The sequence below is a fragment of the Equus quagga genome, chromosome 4 (genome assembly GCF_021613505.1).
Source record: "Equus quagga isolate Etosha38 chromosome 4, UCLA_HA_Equagga_1.0, whole genome shotgun sequence".
Lineage (NCBI taxonomy): Eukaryota > Metazoa > Chordata > Mammalia > Perissodactyla > Equidae > Equus > Equus quagga.
In genome coordinates this window covers 67,561,302-67,582,049 of record NC_060270.1, presented here as the reverse complement: position 1 = coordinate 67,582,049, position 20,748 = coordinate 67,561,302, and the positions used below count along the sequence as shown (strand labels likewise).

Here is a 20,748-nt window from a genome sequence, read left to right as displayed (position 1 = left end):
CGGTAGAAAGAATGTAGATCTTTTACTTCTCACTGCAATGTCTTCCCAGTTCACATCACTCAGCCCATATGATTTTCTCCAAATGCTGTGAGAAAGACTAAGGCAAGTCACTTCACTTCCAGCCTGGAGCAGAAGGGTTTTAGAAAAGAGATATTTTTAGGATTTTAGTGAGATCCTATTTCTTTGAGATCCTTGTGATCCAAGAAGTCTTTTCTTATCAAGAGTGCTCTGTGATCCTGTTTTACATAGCTGTCTTAAAAGCACCAAAACTATTAAAAATACATGATTTACATCATGTCGTAAACACTGAAAAAGCATTTTACAAAAGTATATCTTAATAAGAATTCTTAGGAAAAAAACACAACTAGATTGAACTAAACCCTTTAAGCATTTAAAATACATGTGTGTATGTATATCTTCAAAAATGTTTTATTAAAGTTTCAAAGAAAACATAAGATACTATTTTTATAATTGAGGATTGTGGGAGGTCTTTTTAAGTATGACATAAATTTCAGAAACCTAGAAATAAAAGATATGAAAAATTTTGTCCATATACATTTTAAAAAATTCCATATGACCTTCCACAAAAAATACATATATAATGATATCACCCCACCAAATAACTTGAAAAAGTACTTCACATAAAATCAATAAATAGAAACTCCTACAAATATTTTTTCAAAAAGGTAACTCAATGGAAAAATAGGTAAAGTATATGAATATATAAAAAACACAAATTGCTGTAAAATAAATGAAAACATGCTTAACCTCACTCATCAAAAAAGAATGCAAATTCATGCTACAATGCTACTTTTAGCTTAGATTTCAAAGACCCAAAACTTTAAAATGTGGGCATGGATATGAAGAAACAAGAACTATTTTATATGCTGTTAGTGGTACTGTAATTAATACAATATCAAAGAAAGGGCAATATCTTCAAAATTGGAAGCACATGCTCTTCAACTGAATAATTCTGTTTCTAGCAATTTGTCCTACAATTATAAGCAAATGTATGCAATGGGCTATATGTTAGGTATAATAAAAGATTAAAAATTCCCCAAAAATCCTTCACAAGGGAGTTAATTACAAATTATGGTAAGCCCCATAGGGAAACAGCTCCCCCAGGATGCCCTGGTGACTTCACACAACCCACATGGGCCACCCAGCCACAGGTTTGCAGCACTGCTGATCTGAGCCTAGGCAGGATGCTCTGTGAGCCTCCTGAAACCCAAGAGGATGGAGGCCTGCAAGGAGCCGGTCATCTTCTGCTTGCCTCCCTGCCAATGGGAGGCTGTCATGACACATTTCCTGTAGCCTCCTAGGTTCTGATGAAGCATGCACCTTTCAGCCTTGCCCTCCCAGAATACAGCTGCATCATGTAGAATTGCTTAGTTGAAGTCTGGAATCAGATCTATAACAACTGGGAATCCCACAGATTGCATGGTGCTCATCTGACCCATTTGTTTGGGTATGGTCTCTTTCGATGTGTGGGACTGGGCCTATGGAGAGCTCCAATGTTTGGCTGCTCTTCCCTTTGCTGTCTATGTAAGTCACAAACCCGCTGAACCTAAAACTGGCTCCTTTACCCTGACCAGTGGCTCAGTCAGGCCTTGGACTCAGGCTTTCCTTGTTTTGTGTGTTGTTTTGTGCTTGACAAACCCATAGACAAGTATTATGCACCCATTAAAAAGAGTGAGGCAGACCTATGTGTTCTGATGTGGAACCATCTCAAATACAAACTGTTACATGAAAGGAAAAATCAATGTGCAGTGTAGTATAAATAGTTTATGTGTTTAAAGAATAGAAAAGAATACACAGACTTGAAAGCACATAGATGCACAGAAGTCCCTAGAAGGATATTAAGGAAACAGATAAGGCAGATAATAAGAGAATAGGATCAACGAAGAAGGAAGCCTTATGTTTTGCTGTATACTCTTTAAACTTTTTGAATTTTGTACCACATACATGACTTAAACGATATTTCTTATATTTGCTTCTAAATTTGCATTCTGATTAATTTTTATTCAGAATTTAAAAAAATTGTACTTGAAAACTCCCTTTATAATACACATCCTTTTATAATATGTAATTAAACTTACTTATTTTAAATTATCTCTCTCATCATCCCCACCCCAGCCGCAGAATTTAAGCTCATCATAAGGGTCAAGATTTTGTTTTTTACTTTCATTTATTTCTACAGAATTATGTCTGGTACACAATACACAATAAGTATTCATTAAGTACTGTAAATGAAGAAAGTTTCATTCTATGAATTACAGAAGATAACAATTCACACCCTACTTTCTTTCCTATTAGAAATTCCTAAGATGTTCCCCATACTCAGCAGCCAGCCCCTGCTGCTGCCTTCCTTTAGCTTGGCATTGCCTAATAGACACTCCTCTTAGAAATTAGACATGATTAAAGGACTGGCCAGACATAATACAGGTATTTATTTAGTGATCAGAATAACAGCAGATCACTGGGCAAACCGTTTTCCAGATCATGTGGTAGTATAATTGTTATTGATCCTTTTCTTCTCTGGAAACTCAATTGCAAGGCCAAAGTAGAAGGCCTACATGGAAGAAAATTAATGGAAGAAAATAAAATAAAGAAAAAAATAAGTAGATGCAAGCTAGAAATAAGGAGGAAAAAAAGGGAACAAAAGAGCTTCTATTTTGTGTGGCATTCTGTGGTTTTGTTACACCCTTAAAACAGCCTTTTCAGGGAAATTATGATGTCCTACATCACAAACATAAAACCAAGACAAGAGAGATTGAGGAATCCCCCATCTCTATTCCCCAGTAGGCGCAGGGTAACAGGAGCAGGATTTGAGCCCAGGTCTGTGTAGCTATTCAACCAGAGATCCTTCTGGTGACCAGGTGTTCTCTCTGAAGGAGGATAGTGCACAGACTGTGGTCCTTCTCTAGGCCTCTGCATGTAGAAAAGGCTCAAAACCACATTGCTCACTGCCATTTTTCTTGCTGGTTTTAAATTAAGATTGTTGTGACTTGTGGACTTGTTAATCTTATCTTTCCCCAAGTTTTATAACAGTGAAATGAAATATAAGAACTTCTCTTAAATGTATACTAAAAGTTAACTAATTGCTTTGAACATGACACAGGGAATATTTCAATACTAGCGTGACACCAAAAAAAGGAAAAAATCATTGTTTTTATTAACATGAACTAAAAGAACACATGATAAAATTCCTTTTTATTTTATTTCAGCTGCTATTGGTGTGGGGAAGATGGTAGTAGGTTTTAATTACCTAATAAAACTTTTTGTGGCTGGCTGAATTTGGCTAAATTATTATAATTATCAATAAAATATTATAAAGTTAGCCAGGCCCCACTCGAATATTTTAGGGCCTGAGACAAGAGTACAAATGGAGGTCCACACACCACAAGTCTAAATGTTTAAAGCGTTACAAATAAGCTAACAAACTTGAATAAAATATGCTCCACTCTCCTACTAGGGCAAATGTACCTTCACAATGACATCCCACATGTCCAAGCCCTGTCTACACACTAAGCAGCTTCTTCTTGGACACTGCTCAAACCTACGGGCTATGGTCTACGCTCAGGAGGACAGATAGAGGAGAGAACGGTTCAGGCCCTCAGAGCAGTTTCAGAGCTGTTTAGTCAGGAAACTCTAGGGTGCTGTGTGGGAGGACCACAGTAGAAGGGTGTGGCCAGCTTCCTATAGTCCTTTGCCCTTGGCTCACAAACACTCCAGTGAGCAGGATGTGACCGGAGGATGGCCAGAGTGGGCCCTCCAGGGTGCCAGCTCCACAGCAGGGGCCCCACTTGCCTGAGTGTCCATACATGACGGACTGACGTCAGGATTTCCAATGAGCTCCTTGCTTGCATACTGAAACATACATGATTTAACCCATTGTCCAAAAAACTAAAGTAAGAATATTGTAAATAATCATAAATATGCATTGAAGCAATTGGGCTATGTCTGTGCTTGATGTCTGTGAGTCTGTAAAAATATATCCATTTAGAGACAGGAACCATAGGCTAACAATTGATGAGATTTGGGCCAGGAGCAACACTAACAAAAATAAAAAAGATGACCTGAATACAGCCCCTGGTGCAAAAACTGGTAGTTGACTGAGAACACAGGGTTCTCAACGGCAGAGAAAATAAGAGGAGCTGGTTTATGTTATTGAGGAAATGTTGCTGATTTCTGCTATAAGTGTACATCACTGCTCCTTTTCCTCCCCTCAAGGTGACTGCAGAAGGCTCACCAAATAGAGTATGGCACAGTTTGCCCAGGACTAAGGGGACTCTGGGGATGTGGGACTTTCAGTTTTAAAACTTGGTCATCTTAGCCTGGGGCCTGAGGCCCAGGGAGGGCTACTCTTTGGAATCATAACTAGTAGGGGACAGAGGGGACACAATGTGTGTTGTGGTTAAGAGATTGGGCTCTGGATTGAAGGGCTTGAAATTCCAGCAATTCCATTCCACCTCTTGGCTGTGAGGCCTCAGTGAAACTGCTAAACCTCTGCATCCCATTGTTTTCTTCAGCTTCAAAGTGGAGCAAGTAATACTATCCAATTCAAAAGTTAGAGAAAAAATAGTGGACGTAAGCGCTAAACATAGTGCCCGATGTATAAAGCTAATCAACAAATGCCACTATTGTTATTACTAAAACAAAACTTTGTCTGAGAGAGTGCTGAGGGTCGAACTAGCAAGGCCAAGTCCAACTGAAAGGTAAGGGGCAACAGTTGGGCCTGGGTTGTAAGGTAAAACCAGAGTGGAGGGTGTAGATGTGGACCTGTGGCATTGGGCAGGGAGCATGGCCGTGACTGAGGCACTTTCTATAAGCAAGGGAAACTCTTGATTTCAAGGTGGGGCTGTGGCTGGGTCAGATATTGCTCAGTTTCTGTCCCCAGCAAAACAGAAAGAGGACAATTCTCATGCTGAAATAAGAGGACACAAGGAGTTTGTGAAAAAATAGATTAGAGAAGCAATAAAGAAGAGGTAATTTTCAGTGAAAATGTAACTCCAAAGTAGGAACAAAATGAGACATCTTATGTACAAGTCTTTTAAAGTTATAGAGATCAGACATTCCAAAGAAGTTACACAGTGAGTTACTAACCAAATCTAACAGTGTAGCAGAAGGCATAAAGTGGTGACCCTGGAGAAGATTTTGACTGCCATCATTTCATTGGACTATATGATGTGTTTCTTTTTTGTAACTATTTGAATTCAGGGTGATATTTAAAAATCAAGAGATTTCACAAGAAAATTGAGATTTCTGGTCTCATTTGAAATGGTAGACATTCATCAAACTTTGACAGCATTCCAAAGGCCAAAGATGGGCTACTCCTCCAGAAAGGCTATGAAGTCTCCATAAGGTTCAACAAACACCAAGTCAGTGCAAGTTTCGTGGTTGAAAAAGAAGACAGCCATTCAGATCCTTTTTCATACACCTTCCATTACAATGTGGACTATCAGAAGTGAGACAAATATTTACAGATTAGAAACTTCAAAAGTCTCAGAAGTCTAAGTACAACAGAAAAAGGAATCTTCAGAACAGGGAGTCTCCTAAATTTAAATGTGGCCAAAGAAAAAGCCAATAAGGAGGCATGAACTCATTGCCATGGAAGTAACATCAAAGATTGAAAGAGACAAGCAAATGCCAGACAAAAGAGGAACAAGATCAAAGGGAGAAGGTGGCAGATTCTGAGCCCTCATACATTTAACATCAAAGCAGACTGTCTTCTGGGATTCAACCAGTTGGAGCTCACCTGTGACACCAGCAAACCCCTCAGGTTTCCAGATGGACTATGTTGCCTAAGACATCAAGACTGTGAGTGAAACTTCAAAATCTAACACCTGGGTTTCTTGACCACTAAGATCAATGAAAGGCATGCCATGCAGTTTCCAAGAGCAAACAAACAAGAAAAGTAAGAAAAGAAAGCAGCTGAATTGACAAAAAGAAGGACAATAAGGCAAAAGCCATTTTAGAAGAAAATTGCTAGTGTTCTTTTTTGATCCAATTCAACAAATATTTGTTGAATCTATTATGTTTGAATCATACCTCTTTCATTAAATATTAAAAAATGAATAAGATATTTTCTATGCCCTTGGGAAACCTGTTTTTGAGAGATATTCCAAAACATTCAACAAATATTTATTTGGCATCTATTATGTATCAGGAATCCTTTTTTGTGATTGGAATATGTCAGTAGAAGAACAAAGACACTTACCCTCGTGATGCTTGTGTTCTAGCGGGACAGACAAACTATACTTACATAACAAGTAAGTAAACTGCATAGCAAGTAAGGAGATGACAAATGTTATGGAAAGAACAAAAGTAGATCAAGGTAATGGGGTTGGGAGTTCAAAGATGGAGGGAAACAATTTGCAATTTTAGATATGTTGATCAGGGTAGGCATCATTGAGATGGTGTCATTTGAGTAAAGACTTAACCGAGAAAAGTAAGTTTGTCATATTATTATCTGGAGAGAATTGGCTCAGGGCATCTGGCTTCCTTACACTGTAACAAGTGAACTGTATATTTCAGACTTCCATCACCTCTTAGCTGAGGTCAGAGCGAGCCTCCTAAATCTAACCGCTATGCTCTCTGTTTAATCAGTGATATCTTCCTATTGATTTTTATTATTTCCCTGCTGAAAGTCCTTCCATAGCTTGCCATTGTTTCCAGTCTAGCACCCAAAGACTTTGTCATATGGCTTCAACTTACCTTGATAATTTTATTTATAACTTAAAACTCTATGGCTACCTATTCTTTGCATTACTATTATAGATATCATCAAACAACTACTTTTTGCTTCCTGTAAAGAGTTGTCCTTTATATTACCCTCCATACTTTTCCTCATACGCTATTCTGTAATGTCTATATTCCTAAATGAATACCTCAAATTCTATTATTCTTCAAACTCCAATTCAATGATTACTTTCTCAAGATATTTCTAAAATCCCTCCAGTCAAAATCACTAGCTCCTTCCTCTTTGCTTACACAGCACAGTCTGTCTCTGTGTTTACCATACTTTGCCTTTCATCAGTTTGATAGAGGTTAAAAGGGTTCTCGCTACCAACTTCCAGTGTGGAAGGAGGCTTTCCCCACACTACCAAGCAATTCTCAGATGCCAGCTGGGTGTCCTACCATTCATCTCAATCTGACACAAGCTACCCAGAGACAGGATCACATTTCACAGGTTGAGGGCACAGTCCCACAAGACTGTCCTCCACTTCAGAAACCAGTCAAAAGCCCAGGTTGCTAGCTGTACTTTACTTCTCACCCAATGGCTATAAATCAGAACATCCAATGACCACCCTCTCCCCCTTGGGTTTGATTAATTTGCTAGAGCAGCTCACAGGACTCAGGAAACCAGCTTACTCATTATGTTACCAGTTTATTACAAAGGATATTAAAAGATACAAATCAACAGTGAGATGAAGAGATATATGGGGGCAAAGTCCCAAGCAAAGGAGTTTCTGTTGCTGTGGAGTTTGGGGTCCGGCACGGTGACACATGGAAGTGTTCTGGTTCACCAACTGGGGAGCTCTTTGAACCCTAGCCTTTTGAATTATTGTAGTGGCTGCATTGCATAAACATTGTTGATTAAATCATTAGCCCTTGCTGGTTGCTTTGACCTCCAGCTCCTCTTCCCTTCCTGGAAATCCGGAGGTGGGACTGAAAGTTCCAACCTTCTATTCAGGTTAGTTCCCCTTGCAATCAGCCCCCATCCTTAGGTACTTTCCAAAAGTCACCTCATTAACATAAACCCAATTGTGGTTGGAAAGGGAATTCTTATGAATTATAAGACACCTATTTTATCTTTATGGCTCTAAATCATTTTCAGGAGTGGCAGACAAGAGACCAAATATTATAACAAAAGATGTTTCCTTTGCTCTTATCACTCAGGAAATTCCAAGGGTTTTGGGAGCTATAAGGCAGAAACCGTGGACAAAGACCAAATCACAATATCACAGAGGATGTATTTGTCTTCAGTGACTGGTGCTACATTTCTAGAAGAGAGAAATATTGTGATATTTATTCTTAATTTTGCCACAGGGCCTTGAATCATGTCTCACAGAAAGCAGGGGTTCAACCACCACATAGTGAATTGGATTTGTACCAAAAAATTGGAATTGACTTCTCAGGTTTTTCTGAGAGTTGATAACAGAATACGAATTAAAGAGTGTTTAATTAATATTAACTGAAAATCACTGGTTGGATAAGACAGATTTTGGTTGTAAAGCCGATGGCAACTTTAAGCTGGCAATCAGTGGATGAACGCATGATCTAATGGAAGCTGGGCTTCCAGCTCTGTGATCCATATACTAAAGGCCTTTGGGCTACTTCATACAGATCATGAACCCTGAAATATGGTCTCTACTCAATATTGATGAGGATTTTTAGGCTGCTTAATTTTAAAATGGCTTATGATGAGGATTTTTAGGCTGGTTAGTTTTAAAACTACAGATGAGATTCAGGCTCCAAGGAGTGGAATTTGTTTGCCCCTTTGTTGGGAAACATTTACATTTCTAAGGGAAACCTCTATCTGTGAAGATGCCTCCCTCTCTGTGCCAGGAAGAAGGGGGAATGGTCTTACCTCTAGAAGCTCTTAATGGGGAAGGCAAGAACTTAAGTTGGTTGCTGTCTGGCAATCTCATGTAACTGGTTTAGGGTGGTGGCGTCTAACCTTTCTAACCTTTACTTAATCCGATTTGATTCTTGTCTAAAAGTCATGGGATCACCCAATGACCAGACCCCACCTGCACTGATACCATTTTAACTTTTTTTCATGTTCTTTCCTTTGTCTTGTAAAGAGATGAATCATATACCTATGCCTTAAATTTAGCCCTAACACTCAACTCAGGGCAGCAGCAGTGGCTCTGCCTGCCCATGGGCTCTGTCCCCATGCCAGCGGGGGCAGCAGAAGCGGCGGCAGCAGAAGCTCTGACTGCCCATGGGTCCTGTCCCCATGCTATTCTACACTATTCTCTAAATAAAAGAGCACTACTGCCAGATCTTGAGAGTCTAAGAAATCTTTCTTTCGACTCCTCGGCTCACCGACCCCGCATCAAATATCATCAATATCTGCCCCTGATGCAATACGCCAGAGTCTGAATAGAAAGACGAAAGTCATCACCAGCGTCCTAGACAATGACATCAGTGAATGAAGAGGTTTATAGAAAGCAGCCAGGTTTGGCTTAAAAACAAAGATTAATTCAAGGAGACTCATTAAAGTTTAAAGGAAGTACATGGGCAATTATAAACACTCTAGTGATATGTGAGGAAATACAAAGAATAGCTTATACAACACAGCAATTGAAGAAACTGAAAAAAAAACTCCATTTTAGGAGAGGAATTTAGGAAATCAAACAAAAAACCCCAATACTTTTTAGAATGATGACTGAAGAAGAAGAATACAGAAGGATATGAACTGGAGAAGATATTCTTCCTTCTTGAAAAACAAGTAATACAGAATTTTACACTCAGTTGTATAATTACTAGTGTAGGGGAGGAGGACATTTCCTCTCCCCAAATGGGGGTTCGTCTGGCTGGAGAACGAATTAAATTCACATGAGACAGAATAGCAAGAGAAAATTAAACAAAGCTTTATGAGGAACCATGGCCCGGGGCCTTTCTTCCCGAAGGAAGAAAGGGCACTGAAGAAGTGGGGTACACACAGTGGTTATATACCCCCATACAGGATGTTTCACATATGATTGAAATGTCCCTCCCACAATAGTCACAAGATTGCCCTGTCAGCACAGCGCTTGATGGACACAGCAGGTAGTGGTCTGCTGTCCCAGAGGGCGTAGCCGGAGGCAAGTAGATTGTCTGGAGCTGGGCGGTCACAGGTGAGCACAGCAGCGATCGGTTTCTAGCCTAAGGAAAGATGCTTAATCCTTAAGGAATGCCAGCGTTGGGAGGGGGAATGAAGTCAGTTACAGGAGGTTACCAGACTAGCACAATAAAATGCAGATTTTAAGTCGTTGCCTTTGGTATTGATTAAGAGTTTTTGGAGAGTAGGTCATCTCCTTTCTTCTTCCTGGTACAGAGAGGGTGGGGTTTTACCTTACAAATGTAAACGTGTCCTAACAAAGGGCAAGTTCCATTCCTCACAGCCTCCTTCCCTGTCCCAGTTTATCAAAAGCAATCAGCCTCAAATAATCGTGATGCCAAAGAGACATATCTTGGCGTGGCCAATTCCAGGTCCCCACACTAGTTTTCCTAAATATGAAAAAAAATCACTGAAAATCAACATTGATCATAAAATTATAGCAAAGTCTCTCTCTTTTTCTTTCTCTCTCAAGACAAATATGAAGATAGAAATGATGAATGGGCCTTCTTAAAGGAGTGCACAACATATTTAGTTCCTGTTTTCTGAAAACCAGAAGAAATTTTCTACAGGAACTTAAGGAAAAGTCTGTCTGTCTGTTTATTAATTTCAAACAAAAACCTTACTTAGTTTAATTGTTATTGATATAAAATGTCAATATAAAATATTGCAACCTCCAGACTGCAAAATATTAGAAGAGTTGCTATCCCTGTGGTTTTTATTCAGAAATTGTTGAAAATAATGCCAGAAAATAACATTTTGGAAGAACCTCTTAACTGAGAAGTTGCTGCCAATAAGACAATCCTATTAACAGCAAAAACTATGTCTCAGGATTAATTGCAAATGCTTCTTCAGATTTAGGAAATCTTTTAATTCTCACATTGACCCAGTCAAGCTAAAGTTATTTGTATCAGATAAGTATTATCATTAGTCCCATTCTATATAGGAGGAAAACGAATCATACAGAGTTAGTTGTTTTGCCCAATGTCCTACAGACAGTATGAAGCAGGTCTGGGTTTGAATCCAGACTGAGAAGTTCTGGAGATGATGGTGTTAACATTTGCCTGTGGAAAAGTGGAAGATGGATGCTGACACAACTCACAAATTTATGTTATTTTTTAAGAAATTGCCACATAATAGAATTTATTAAAAAGGATTTCAAAATGGAAAAAAAAGTGATCAGATTGATTAATAATAATAATAGTTTAAGTAACTAAAATTCAGAACAAGTTAGGGTTGAAGAAAAATTCAAGTACAAATTGGAGCTGAAGAAAACAATCCTGTGCTTTATAGAAAGTAATCCAAAGCTGTGGTTTGAGCAGCTGGACAATCACAGTGATTATTTTCCAACTCAAATTTCCCAAGCAGTAAACAGTCCACAGTCCACAGTCTACATAACAAAAAGCATAAAAGAGAGAACAATAAAAACTGGGGGAAAAATAGAGTAAAGCAATATTGATCATATTTATAATTACAGCAATAAACTTTAAAATTGTCTAAATTCACTGAGCTGGACATAGACTCCTATTACATTAAAAAATAAACAAACACCAGACATAAATAACCAAAAATCACTTTTTAAAAAAAAGTTGGAATTGGGGACAAAGATACACCAATTAAATTTATACAAAAAGAAAGCAAAACTAGAAAAATTAGTACCACTGAAAGTAAAAACTAAGATCAAAAGATCAAGGCCATTGTAAAGTAATAATCATTGTGGTCCCTAATGAAAAACACCCATACTAAATAGATGTATATATCAAGTGAAATACCAATCAAATACAAAAATCAAAAACTGGCCATTTATACAAGCTAGATATTGATTAACACTGCTCTGACGTGAGCTTCCTGCATCAGTCCTGTGAAGAGGTGGCCCTGGAGCCAGGATAAAAGATACTGCCACTGGTTTTCCAGTTATTCTGTCAGATGAATGAAGTAAAGGGCAGAGCTCAAGGGGAAGAGCCCATGTTGGAACATGGGAGAGAATTAATCAGACATCAGCTGAACTAAGGGGGAGAATAGCTTGACAATGATCGATATTCAATTTTTGCAAATAATAGCTACAATAATTTGGCCATCCTAGGTCATGCAGAGTAGTGACTGTAGTATGGATGAGTCTAGAGAAAGATTTAATTTTTAATCTCACAATTTTGATAAATTAGATAAAAATATGAATGCAAATGATCTGACAGATATAATTATTAATGTAGAATTAATAACCTACAACTGTTTACGAAGTATTTAGAAAACTCAATATTGTATATGTAGGAAAGAAAAACATCAATATATGAAGCAAATTTTTCCATTCTAACTTATCTGATAATGAACAAGATCTGTAATTCAGTAGTACAATTATAACTTCAAATTCCTAAATACTTGTAAAAATTTAAAAATAAAAAGCAGGTTAAAAATTTACACTTACACTCATATGTGCAGAAATAAAATTTTGCTTCTTCTCCCAACTGAATTTGCTGTACTCATCAGCCCCTGCTTCCTCTGATAGCAGAAAAATCTAACTTCGATAATGAAAGGTGACTAGTTAATGCCTATTTAAAAGAGTGCCCCTTTCTGTAAATATTGGGTTATATTGAGATTTCCACTTTCCCCTTCTTCTTTCCTTTTCCTGGGGCAGATGACTGACTGGGAGGCTTGTGTATTGTCCTGAATCAGGGAAAGCATAGGAATAAATTATCAGCTTTAGCAGCTGCTGTCCGTGATGCCTGCCATGACTTCCGACTGTGAGGTCTCTTCACCTGGACTCTATAGATCTCCAAATCCAGCTATCAGCTCTTTACACATTTACTATGAGCCTGAGTTCATCAATATCCCCCTATGTTGCTCTCTCTGGCTGGGGACCCTCAGCAGCCTACCTCACACTATGCTAGTGACCAGGTCATTCTGAAGCAGCCCTCAGACTCTTCTATGTTGCCACTTTCCTCAGCCAGTGCTGATCTGTCTCCTTTCCAGGTAAATTTTGCTCAGAGGCCGTGCTGAACATAAGGCATCTCTAATAGACTTGCAGCCATCACTGCTATGGGAATCAAAGGAGATTTCAAAATCTCTGTGTTTTTCAAAATCTCTGTGAATTCTATCCACATCCACTCAAACCTCATCAGGTTTTAAGCTTCCAGAGAGAACCAAAGATCAGGTCCCACAGTACTATCTAACTCTAATTTTGTCTCCATCAAATTTCTCCCAACAACCTCTAGCCAGACTAGAAAGAGTTTTTGCTTTCCTTAATGTGATGGGAAATTACAATTTTGTAATATACAGTATCTTCCATATTATTTGACTTGTAAAACACCTCTCAACCCCACATCCTTCAAACACTAATTTTTAGTATTTAAAGGAAAGTGTTTTTTTCTTTTTCTCTTTTTCAAATATTGTATTCTGATTAATATTTTCCTAAATCACAATTGAGTGAAGTAGAGCATTAAAAACATTTTTACAAATCGAGGAAGGTGGCCAACATGGAAATGAAAAGAATAAAATGATTATTATATATTTAACATTATAAAAATGAAAAAGAACTTATGTCCACACAAAAACCTTCAAATGGATGCTTATCACAGCTCTATTCATAGTTGCCAAAACTTGGAAGCAACCAAGATGTCTTCTCAGTAGGTGAGTGGATAAATAAACTGTGATGCATCCAGACAATGGAATATGGTTAAATCCTAGAAAGAAATGAGCTATCAAGCCTTAAAAAATATGGCTTAAAGATCTTAAATTCACATTATTAAGTGAAAGGAACAAACCCAGAAAGGCTACATGCTATATCATTCCAAAAGTATGACAATCTGGAAAAGGCAAAACTATGGAGACAGTAAAAAGATAGATGGTTGCCAGCTATTGGGATTGGCCAAGAGGGATGTATTGAAAGGGCACAGAAGATTGTTTAGTGTAGTTAAACCACTCTATATGATGCAGTAATGGTGGATATATGGCATTATACATTTGTCCAAACCCACAGCATGTACAACATGAAGAGTGAACCCTAATGCAAACTATTGACTTTGGGTGATTATGATGTGTCAATGTAGGTTCACCAATTGTAACAAATGTACAACTCTGGTGAGAGATGTCAATAATGCAAGAGGCTATGCACGTGTGAGGGCAGAGTGTATATGGGAAACTTCTGTATCTTCCCCTCAATTTTGCTGTGAATCTAAAACTGCTCTAAAAAAAATAAAGTCTTTAAAAAATAGTAAGTAAAAGTAACAAATATGTAATTATATTTTTACATTAAAAATTTGATTTATGCAAATAATTTGCAAAGCAGAAATGGATCTTTTATAATGTAAGTGATTTAAACTGAAAATATTTGAATGCTGCAATAAATCTACACGGAGGATTTTGTAAGTTATTCAAGAAACATTTTTACAAAATATTTGTGGAAGTAACAAATTCATTGATGTTTTTTTCCAAAGTATTTCCCAAGATTTATAAGTCATTCGTAAACAGAGTCAAAGATAAAACTCCCTTAGTTTGTCTCAAAGACAATCTAGACTTGACATAAATACTTGAAAAAAGAAGAAAACTGGAGCTCAAACTCATTTCCCTTTTTAAAATATAAGCACGCATATTTCAAGGCAAAGGAAGAAAACTGTGTTTCAATCAAAGAGAATCTATTAATTTATGATCTATTAATATAATTCAATCCATCAGTAGATTAAACATAAAATACCATGTATTCTGTCACATGGATTTTTGAAAAATCCGTGGATAAAACTGAGCAGTTATTTCTCACATCAAATAAATAAATAATCAAATAAATGATTTATGTGTAAAATGGCAGCAGAAGGATACCTTTTTACTGTCATGTGGAGTCAGAATCAATATTGTGTACTTGAGAAATATATCAAAACTACTGTCTTATTTCAATGTTCTATATCATGATAATTATTTAATATTGCTTAATCTGTTTATAGAATATTATATCAATAAACATAAGAGTAAGTGGGAGAAACTGCATGAAAAAAATTAGCTAGATTTTGGAAAGTTTGACGGGGACAATGAAACAAGAAAAAAATGTATAAAAAATTGATTTGAAAAAAGGTAAATATTTCATATGATTATTACCTTTGTAAAGTCAGTGAAATTAGCTAAAAAGTATATTATTTAATATGAAAGTATCTGGATAGACAGAGCCCGGTCCCATGGTTGAGTGGTTAACGTTCCCCATGCTCCACTTCAGCGGCCCAGGGTCACAGGTTTGGATCCCCATTGCAAACCCACTCCACTCACCAGACACATTGTGGAGGTGTACCACATACAAAAAATGGAGGAGGATTGCTAGCGGATGTTAGCTTAGGGAGAATCTTCCTCAGGGGAAAAAAAAGGACTCTGGATAGAGAAAACAATATGATGAGTATATTATTTATATTATAAAATATTTAATTCGTGAAAACAATTAATTTACAATGGAAATTTTTGAAGGCATCAAATTCACAGGAATTAATTTAATGATGAAAATGTGAATTAGGTATAGAAAATGACATCCCAAAAATATTTTGAAAATATAAAAAGACACTGGCTTCTTGTATAGGAAAATAAAATATTTCACAAATATCCATTCTTCTCCAAGTAAAAACGTTAATGGAAGTAACTATCAATCAAAATTTCCAACAGGCTGTTGTAAATAAAATTCTTTTGAAATTAAACCTTAAAATAAAATAAGTAAAGATATCAAATAATTCTCTTAACCGAATGAAGCAATGGTAAGTAAAAGTGGGCAGCAGGATTAATGATCCTTATCATACGTTACAATGTAAAAAGAAACAATTTTTTAAAATAATGTGGAACTTATGGCAAAACCAGAAGCATCTAGAAGTAGGCTTGGGTATATCAGTAGCTATTTATATAAGAAAACATTCTGATTGGGAGGACATATCCTCCTGAAACATACCGAAGAATTGATGTAGTTTAAGCGAATGCTGCAGATCACATTTCAAAGAATGCAGAAAAACTGGGTGACTCATTAAATGTTGTTGGGATAAACATGATTATAGAAACTATCCTGCTCTTCTTGTATAATAGGAAAAATATTCATAACAGATCACATTTGTTTTTTAAATAATATTTCCATTGAAAAAGTAATTTGTAGGAATTTTTACTGAAAATAAAAGTGATAAAGAAAACTGGTACCCTACATACTTCCCAGAGACAATCACAATTAACAGTTCGGTGTATTTCCTCCAAGTCTGTATTGTAAGCACAATGGTTTATTGTTGACATCGTACTTTACACTCAATTATAACTCTTGCATTTTTCAGTCAACATTACACTTATTTCCAATTTTATCACAAATGTTTAATAAACCTTGGTATTGATAACTAAGTAAGGGTCTATAATATTGATTCTTGATCATTTCCTTTAAAAACCTATATGGGATATTTTTATTATTCCTTATTTTTCATTTTTATAGAAAATAATTTGGTGGCAACTGTATAGATAAAGCGTTTTTGGTATAATGCAGGCTTTTAAACTAGGTCTCTCTGTAGCTGAAGAGAGGGATATTTTATTTGTTCCTTGGTTTTAGTTTGGCTATATTGTCTCAGACATTTTCATAAGAGAGAAATGTAAAGATGTTGATTTTCTTTTCTTTTTTCCCTCTTTCTCTAAATTATTGTTTTATTTAGTATTAAAAAGGTTCAGAAAGGAAGTAAAATACTATCGTAAAATAAGCTCTTAAAAAGCAAGCAATTATAGTTATTTTTACATGAGCTAATCAGTATCCTTTTAATGTGTAATCAAGTGGCATCTATAATTATTTGAACCACTTGGCTTGTGCATACAATTGAATCTACTGAAATTCACATACTTGCTTTCCTTTCCTATTCCTTCAAGCTTGTAACTGAGTAGGTTTTTTTTTTTCTCCTCATAAAGCTTAGTTTTGGAGGAATTCCAGTACCAGGCAAACCTGGGACCTTTTTAAAGAAAAACTTCCATGGATGTATTGAAAACCTTTACTACAATGGAGTAAACATAATTGATCTGGCTAAAAGACGAAAACATCAGATCTACACCGTGGTAAGTCAACATATTTTTCAGTTCCATGGTTTCTAACACTTTGGGGTGAGTCTTGCTTTCCCATCCACCCCTGGCATCTCTTCATAATATGTTTGTATTATACTCTTGGAGGTCCCATCATCCTCCCCGGTGAAATTGGAGAGCAAGGCAAAAAGCAGGGACTGAATCAGTGTGAACTGTGTTACTGGGAGAAACAAATGCATTAGAGGCACCCAGAGAATTCCATGTCTTCACTGTGAGTGGTGTGCCAGCTGTGGGTAGGGTTTGCAGTCTACACCAGGCTAATGTGAATCTCTTTATTATCTCTGCGAAATACAGCTATAGAACCACAGATTCCATTAAATTCTGTACCTTTGGAATTATATATTTGTCTACATCTTGTTTGTATGAAAAATAGAGCATTTTAAACAAAAGAAGTTAAACTTTTTTTTCCTTCTTTTCCCTAAAGCCCCCCAGTGGATAGTTGTATATTTTAATTGTGGGTCCTTCTAGTTGTGGCATGTGTGACACCGCCTCAGCATGGCCTGACAAGTGGTGCCATGTCCGCGCCCAGCATCCAAACCAGCAAAACCCTGGGCCGGCAAAGCAGAACGCACAAACTTAACCACTCTGCCACGGGGCCAGCCCCAAGAAAGGTTAAACTTTTAGTGTTTTTGAGATTCCCTTTGAGGCATTTATTATGCTGACGAGTTAAATAATTTTCTAATTAATTAATGTTTGTCTTTCCCAACAGATCATGAGTTTCATGAGGGCCAGGACTGTCTTTTCTTCTTTTTGACTACTGCATTCACAATACCCAGTAGAGTGCCTTGCACACAGTTAGATGCTCAATAATGGTGTTGATGTTTCCCACTATAAATGTGGATTTATCTAGTTCTCCTTTTAGTTATATCAGTTTTTGCTACTTATATTTTACCATTTTGTTCTTTTATACATACAGAATTAGAATTTCTATGTCTTCCTGATGGATTAGATTTTCTATCATTATCTGATGTTCTTTTCTGCTTATTATAACTTTCTTTGCTCTGAAGTCTACTTTATCTGATATTAATATAAACACTTCTGCTTTTTTTGTTAAAGTTTGAATAATACATATTTTGCATTTTTACTCTTTTTGGGGTTTTTTTGAGGAAGATTAACCCTGAACTAATATCTGCCGCCAATTCTCCTCTTTTTGCTGAGGTAGACTGGCCCTGAGCTAACATCCATGCCTATCTTCCTCTCTTTTATACGTGAGATGCCTGCCACAGCATGGGGTCTGCACCCAGGATGCGAACTGGTGAACCCCAGGCTGCTGAACTAGAACGTTCAAACTTAATTACTGTGCCACTGGGCAGGCCATGCATTCTTTTACTTTTAACCTGCCGAAATCGTACTTGAAGTGACTTTCTTGTAGACGATAAATAGTAGAGTCACTCTGTCAATCCTGTCTTTTAATAGGTATATTTAAACCATTTACATTTATGTTAAATTTATTGACGTGTTAGGGCTCAAATGTGTGTTTATTCTTTTATTTTCTATTTGTTCTACCTGTGTTTCATTTCTTTTTTTTCTCCATCCTCTTGTGTTTCTTGAATGTTTTTAAAAATTATTTTAATTTATCTAGTGTTTGTATCTCTGTGTATAGCTTCTGATAGTGGTATCTCTAGGTATTATATTATATATACATAACTAATCACAGTTTACTGGTATTTCATCAATTTTAGTGAAGTGTAGAAATCTTATATCCTTTTATATTCCCTTACTTTCCCCTGTTTATTATATAATTGTCTTAATTATTATTTTGTCTCTATATATTTAGAATCATCAGTGTTATTTTTACTTCATCTGTCAAACATAATTTAGAAAAGTCAAGAAAAAGAAAGTGTGTTATATTTACTCATATTTCTGCTTACTATCATTCTTTCTTCCTTCCTGATTTTTTCCAGATTCCTTCTTCTATTATGTCCTTTCTGTTTAAAGAACTTCCTGTAGCCATCCTTCTAGGCTGTGTGCACTGGTGACAAATTCTCTTATTTTTTCTTTATCTTATAACATATTGATATCTCTTTTATTCTTGAAGGATATGTTACCCAGACACAAGCTTCCAGTTGACAGTTAATTGTTTTCTTCCAGCACTTGTAAAATGTTGGGCAGCTTCCTTCTGGTCTCAATGGTTTCTGTTGAGGAATCCATTGTTTCGCAAATCTTTTCCCCTATAGATAAGATGTCATTTCTCTCTCACTACTTTCAATATCTTTTCTATGTGTTTAGTTTTCAGAAGCTTGACGATAATGTGTCATATTGTGGATTTCTTTGGGTTTATCCTGTTTGGATTTCACTCAGTTTCTTGAATCTGTGGCCTTATATCTTTTACCAACTTGGAAAGTATTCTGCCATTTATTTGGGTATTTTTCAGTCCTTCACTCTTTCTTATCTTCTTCCTAAACTCCACAGATCTGAATGCTAGATTTTTCATTATAATCCCACAGACCCCAGATCCTTTGTTCATTTTTTTCATGGTCTATTTGGCTTGTTTTTCAAATTGCATAATTTCTATTATTGGGGTTTCAAGTTCATTAATTCTTTTCCTTAGTCCCTTCATTCTGTTATTTTGCTCATCCTTTATTTTTTTATGTCTGATATTGCATTTTTCAGTTCTAAAAATGTTGTGGTTCTCCTTTATGTCATCTATTTCCTTGCTAAGACTTTCTATTTTTTACTGAGACTTTCTATTTTCTTTTTTGTCTCAAATGTGTGATTGCTTTTTGAGGGATTTTTATTATAACAGTTTCTTAAAAATATTTGTTGGATAATTCTAACATCTCTGTCATCTCAGCATTGGAATCTATTGACTGTCTTTCTTCTTTTTTTCAAACCCAAAGCCCCAGTGCCTGGTTGTATATTGTAGTTGTAAGTCCTTCTCGTTCTTCCACGGGAGCCGCCGCCACAGCATGGCAACTGACAGGCTGGTGGTGTGGTTCCATGACCTGGAGGTGAACCCAGGCCACTGAAGTCATAAGAGCACTGAACTTTAACCACTAGGCCATCAGGGCTAGTTCTTGATTGTATTTCTTCATTCAGTTTGAGATCTTGCTGTTTCTTGGTATAACAAGAGATACTTTATTGTAACCTGGACTTTTTAGATATTGTGTTATGAAGAATCTTATTTAAACCTTCAGTTAATGTGTCTTCTTCTGACATTGTTCCAGTAGGGAAAGGGGATTTTGCCTCAAAACTGCTAGGTGGGAGCAGAATGCAAGTTTCTCACTCAGCCTCCATTGACACCCAAGGGTAGTGAATCTCTTTCTTACTACTAGATGTAGAGGGAGAAAGCTCTGGCTCCCTACTAGATCTTCACTGATTCCTCCCTGACTGGGAGGGGTAAGAAACCTCATTACTGCTCCCCACGTGATCTCTAGTGATATCACAGCGTCTGTGTGTGGAACGTCCTTGTTATGAGTGGACTATGATGAAAGTCCTGACTCTCCACTAAGCCATCTGTGACACCATCCCTGCAGGGAGTGGGTGAGGTACCTTGCTACTGCTGACTATGGGTAGAAATCCAGGCTCCATTGGGTACATAGTCTCCATTGATACTACAGGGAGAGGCTTGTTAGTCTTTGACAAGGATTAAAGTCCAGGGTCCATACTTGGTCTTTCCTGACACTTACCCTGGCTAGGGATTTGGGGTACTTTGTTGTGGCATGGCTGGGTGGTAGTGGGGTCATAGCTTTTTCTTAGGTGTTTGGCTGGCATAGAGCAGTTACTGTCTAACTGTATCCTGTCTTACTAAGATGCTTCATTCCTAGTCTTTTGATTAGAGAATGCAGTCTTCTAATAGGGACTTTTTTTTGTCTGCACCTGTCAGTTTCTCTGGTTTCCTGGCTTCTTCAGTAACAAGTCTA

General features: G+C 36.9%; 1 protein-coding gene across 1 annotated transcript in view; it reads left to right on the top strand.

Moving 5' to 3' along the window:
• CNTNAP5 (contactin associated protein family member 5) overlaps nucleotides 1-20,748 on the top strand; it is a 765,902-nt gene that overhangs the window by 355,724 nt on the left and 389,430 nt on the right. The window contains exon 7 of the mRNA XM_046657745.1: nucleotides 16,718-16,861. Within this exon, the coding sequence (XP_046513701.1) occupies nucleotides 16,718-16,861 (144 nt within the window). The remainder of the gene's footprint in view (nucleotides 1-16,717; nucleotides 16,862-20,748) is intronic.